The sequence below is a fragment of the Teleopsis dalmanni genome, chromosome 1 (assembly GCF_002237135.1).
Source record: "Teleopsis dalmanni isolate 2A chromosome 1, ASM223713v2, whole genome shotgun sequence".
Classification (NCBI taxonomy): Eukaryota; Metazoa; Arthropoda; class Insecta; order Diptera; family Diopsidae; genus Teleopsis; species Teleopsis dalmanni.
The window spans coordinates 7797996-7803486 of record NC_051846.1 but is presented as its reverse complement, the minus strand read 5'-3'; the positions used below and the strand labels follow the sequence as shown (position 1 = coordinate 7803486).

The following is a 5491-nucleotide window of genomic DNA, read 5'->3' as shown; positions in this document are numbered from 1 at the left end:
TGCTATATGGTAAAAACATAAAAAATAAAATAAAATAAAAAAATTTTAGTAACTAAATTAAGTTTAAATAAAGAGTAAAACCAATAAAATTAATTTGTTAAATACCTAGTTTTTTTTCTTATATGAACATATAATAAAATGAACTTTTAATTTTATTTTATATTATTGCAAGTTATATTATACATATACAAATTTATATATATTTGATATATAAATTTATTTAATATCGATTATTTATGTTTGCGTTTGATATCACAAAATGAATGTTAAAAAATTATTAAATAAATATTTTTTAATTAATGTTAAAGATGTGTTTTTAATAAATATAAATTATTATATAGTAGAACCTCGTATCGAAATCTAGAAGAAAAGCAGAAACATTCGAATGATAGAAATTTTAATATATCGAGTTTTCGAATTATGGAGCTAAAGAACAAAAAGTCAAGTTCGAAATTTGGATTTATTTATTTTTCTTTTTCTTAATAAAAATGCAGATGTTTTTATATATTCATAAATTTTATTACATATTATTTGATATGAAGTAAATACAATATATTTATTTCGTGTTGTAAACCAAAAATTCATAGTTAATAGTATAATATCTATATGTATACTTTATCAATCATAATTTAGTGTCCAGACCTCCAGTCACTAATTGAGCTCAAACTCAAGCACAAACTGGAGCTCCGTCACCATCATAGGCCCAAAACCACTTCTGTGGCTACGAGCCCATATCTATTTATTCCTATTAACTAATCCTTACATCATAACAATATATTTAATTTTGTCAGCATATATCTATGCTTCTGTCTACTATGAATATATTATATACTATGAATATATTATATACTATGAATATATTATATACTAAGAATATATTATAATAGCTTAACAGTATCAATAGATATTTGAAAATCTACTAACTGTCTTGTCAATCTATAAGTTTCCACTGACGCGTTTCGCCTAGGAACTAACCATAGGCTCTTAAAAATGAGAAAACAAAAAACTCAGTATTTGTTAAGTAATTGAATGTAAAATCAAAAATTACAAAAATATAAAATTAATATAAATAATAAGTACATTATAACAAAAATACATAAAAAAATATAAAATTAATATAAATAATAAATACACTATTATTGACAAATAATAATAATAAAACAAATAAAAATAATCAGATTAATCAGATTTAGTAAATATATGATTTCATTATTCTCCAAAATCCAACAAAATTAGTGACTCAAATTAGACAGAAATTTCGATTTGTAGAGGAGGTCTTTGAAATAATCAAACGATAGAGCTACTGAATGCCAAAAATTTATACGAATCATAGAAGATTTATAATTCGAATTGTAGAGACTAACGCCTTCAAGGTGAAGGAAACATCTGCTTGATTTTAAGAAATGTTAAATTTAAATAAAAAAATATATGCATGTGGAGACAGGGCCTACTTCCCTCAATTACTCGTCTGTTCAAACAACCAACTATACCCGCTTATAACCTTAAAACTAGATGATATTATTAAACAAAAACATATATAGATTATGTTAAATTTATTATACATTCATAGATTTCCCAGTAAATGATCTATATTAATCTATGTAAATACTATTTACGATTTACATCTATTCATTTGGAGCTAATCCGATTTTCCGAGTACGCCTATTTCACAGCGGATTATAATTGCGTCAACTATTTTGAAAAATTTTTTCCATGACGCTATATGTCGGTTTAGCTTACTATACTATTTCAGATATTGCGCTATTTACTATATCCAATTTTTACATTGATTACAAAAATTGGTAACAACAACTAGACAGGTCACATGGTAAGAATAGTAGGCGCGTGATAGTTACTAATGACAGCCTGTCAGGCAAGGGAAGTGGTTTATCTGGGCATAAAATTTTAACGAGCTTTAAATAAAGATATCTCCGTTTTATATTGAGAAACCATTGTGTCAGTTTAGTTCAACGGGTAGTTTATTTGATAGAATAGCTAGTGCTATTGAACAGACATTTAAAAAGCAATACCCTGCAGTGAATATGCGTCTTCTGATAATTGGCGGACAGTAACAGAAAAGATGTATAATAACATCAAAATCCCCAGTTAATACGGCTAAGATTCTTTCTTTATGGGTACACAAATGTCACAAATTACAACCAAGCAAATTAACTCTGCGGTGAAAAAAGTATATAAATATTTTACTAAAGAAGATAAAAAACAAGTTAATTTTTTATATAAAAAATATAAAAAAAATTTAATAAAAACATAAAAAAAGAAATTTAAAAAAAACATAAAAAAAAAATTTAATAAAAACTTTCATTCATATCATTCAGTCATAATTCAATTCACAAAATAAAAAAAAAATAAAATCAAAAAAAATATATATTAAAAAAAAGTGCATTAAATCTTCTTCATAAGTAAAACTTCAGGTAAAAATATATGCCTAAGCTTGTTTTCTACAATGTCTTCATGTTTGGGCTTAGAAGGTGGTAGTTCCACTTTAAAATCATTCTTTATAAATCGCAAACTTTTCTGTTCTTCTACAATTTTCATATTGTAATATTTACATTCTTCGAATAAATCATATAAACACTTATGCAGCGTCAAACTTCTCACAAAATCTGCGGAAACTGTTAAGGCCTTACTATTGTAGGCATGTGCAAATACTAAATACAATTGCCTGTAAAAAAAAGAGAAATATTAAATAAAAATTTTAAAACTTAATTTAAGATTACCTTCTCATTTCGGGTAATTTCAATGCCGCTATTGCACAAAGCAGATGTGGAAGATTTTTAATACCATCAAAAGCACGGTAGTAATTTCCAAGCGTATAGGACTTCGATATATTAACAGCATTTTTAAAATAAGCATCTAATCTGATATAATATTTATTTATATAATACAATGTATGTATTTCAACTGTATATTATAAGTGCTTCAACTGTTCGAATATTATGATTATCAATCATTTCGAATAAGTAAACATGTATAATAGCAAATGCTTGAATACTATTTGATGCTCGAACACTATTTGATGCTTGAAATCTTTTTGATGCTCATATATTTAGTTATTTTGACAATTCTTGGTGATCTATATTTCAGATAATATGAAAGGAATTATATATACATATAATACATATAAAGGTCTGGGTTCATGTCCAGAAGCTACTTGTCGATTTCGAAGAGCAAATGCCGTTCAACACTCCCATATTAGACTACACAAGAAGGCACATCTGTTGTTTGAATTCCTTTCATGTTGTCTCCTTTATAGATCTCTGAGGATTACAGCAATAACAACTTATATGTATACATGAATGAGGATATGATAGGATAAAGGAAGTGGAGCCACTTGTCGATTTCGAAGAGCAAATATCGTTCAAAAATCCCATAATGGACTACACAAAGAGTCACATATGTTGCTTGAATTCCTTTTATGTTGTCTCCTTTATAGATCTCTAGCGATTACAACAATAACAACTTATACGTATACATGGGTTAGGATATGATAGGGTAAAGGAAGTGTGACTATTTTCAAACATCTGACAGTGCTTGAGCTATTGGCTTACTCAGTTATTCGAATATTTGAAACTCATATTTATAAGAACCTTGTTTCAAGCGGTAATGTAAAACTGCGTTGTAATGCTTCGGCAGAGCCCAGATTAAAAATTTGATAAAGTGCTTCAATAAAATTACGATTTCTCAATTCATTTAAATTTAATTTGGTGATATCGACGGTGTCATAGGCGCACAGCACACGTTTCAGACACTCCTGTAAATGTTGGTCACAAATTTTTGGATCAAAGAAATCTATAGGCTCTTCACACAATCTTTAAGAATAGAAAATTTTTTAATTTATTTAATTTTGATACTTGTATGAAAAATACCTATAACGGCTATATGCTAAAAACATAATAATTGGTTCTAATAACTTTATTGATTGGTAATTATTGAAATTCTGCATTACAGCTTCCTGTCGTACCGCACGCAGTCGATCAAATATAAAATTATATGCAAAGTTAAAAGATTTCCGTTTATCCAACAGAATGCTATAATATAAATATATTATTTTATATAATTAAAACATTTATATAAGATGGTTACTTACTCTTTAAGTAAATACGCGAGTGTGCGGTGTAAGCATTGCTCGGTGCGGATATCTTTTGCTGTTGGAAGTTTGATGCCAGCCGCTGATCTTGAAAAACATTTCACTAAAGTTCCCGGAGTTTTCCTCTTCACATCACTGTATTCATAGAAGTGTAAGACTTTTTCTTTTGTTCGCCTAATAATTAATAAAAATTATTGAAATTGATTGTTTACATCGTTTGGTAATTACAGCTTTGTTTCATTGTCAGGACAGAGTTTCTCACAAGTTCCTTTCACGAATGTACTCATTTTTATGAAGACAAAATAAAAAACAAATTAAAAAAATTGTATATTAAATATATATAATTTTTTAACAATTTTACATTTTATTTGACAAAATTTATTAGAGTTGCCATGCGTGTTTCAAAATGAATCGAAATCGTACGTGATATGTGCACGTAAATAATTTTATCTACTCTTCCAAAAACAATCACGGGATGTTACTTGTAAATTTGATTGGCATTGCGCCATGTTTATATAGCCTTTCCATTCAATATTCAGTTAAGGAAAAGCAGGATTTTGATAGATAAACTCGACTGAATTTGCCACATGGCTTCTGAGATCCAGCCCTACGCGTCCATTTTTATACATTTATTTATACTACAAATCCTCTGTATACAATTTGTGTATATATTTACAAAACGTGTGTTAATAATTATTTTGTTTGCATCATAATTTTTATAATTGGCGGCAGTAATTTCTCCAGTGCGATTCATTATAATCAGGTTGAGTATATGTTATTAATTAATTAAAATGTTAACTTATTGGCAAAATAACATTTATATATTGTAGATAATTTTTTTGGACTGAGGAATCCTGCACCATGAGCTTTGTACTTATGCAGCCATTTCTGACAGCTACGAGGAGTTCTGCTGCATACAAGCTTCTGTTTTGTTGATATTTATCGGACACTTTGTTTATACTATCGAAGTTGGCAATTTCTTTGCTAATTTCAAAATCAGCTGTTTAAACATAGAACACTCGAACTAGAAACAACTACGACATAATGTAGTCATTCTTATTAACTTGTCAGTGAATATCTTTCTAAACCATGATTTTATTATTAACTACATTAGTTGATTATAATACTAAACATTTTTATATAAAATTAATTTTTATATTAAAATCGAGATAGAAATTGGATGCATGATGTCATAAAAATTTTATTTTCTTACTTACTGCTGTTCATGGAGCGTAGGGCCATAAAAATATTACCAATTAATAAATATTTTTGAGATATATAAATTTTTAAAAGTTGATTTACAACATTGTCAAAATTTATAAATGTCATATATATGTGTTCTTATACATAACGAAACTGTGACGATCAAATCACATTATTAGG

At 27.4% G+C, this 5491-nt stretch overlaps 1 protein-coding gene across 1 annotated transcript; it reads right to left on the bottom strand.

The window, feature by feature from the left end:
* Positions 1-2322: 2322 nt before the first annotated feature.
* LOC119670104 (SAC3 domain-containing protein 1) lies at positions 2323-4470 on the bottom strand. Its single transcript, XM_038080221.1, has 6 exons — positions 4337-4470; positions 4109-4282; positions 3888-4049; positions 3609-3830; positions 2739-2879; positions 2323-2683 (listed from the first exon to the last, which is right to left on the bottom strand). Exons 1-6 carry the CDS (start codon positions 4393-4395, stop codon positions 2404-2406), a joined length of 1038 nt encoding a protein of 345 aa, XP_037936149.1. The 5' UTR covers positions 4396-4470; the 3' UTR covers positions 2323-2403.
* Between the last annotated feature and the right edge of the window lie 1021 nt (positions 4471-5491).

Bases quoted from the DNA above. Each gene is read 5' to 3' on its own strand.
- LOC119670104 (XM_038080221.1), bottom strand. From the start codon at position 4,395: ATGAGTACATTCGTGAAAGGAACTTGTGAGAAACTCTGTCCTGACAAT. The intron at 3,831-3,887 runs GTATTTTTCATA...CTATTCTTAAAG, and splicing joins TTAGCATATAGCCGTTATAG to ATTGTGTGAAGAGCCTATAG. The intron at 2,880-3,608 runs GTTCTTATAAAT...ATATTATATCAG, and splicing joins ACATTACCGCTTGAAACAAG to ATTAGATGCTTATTTTAAAA.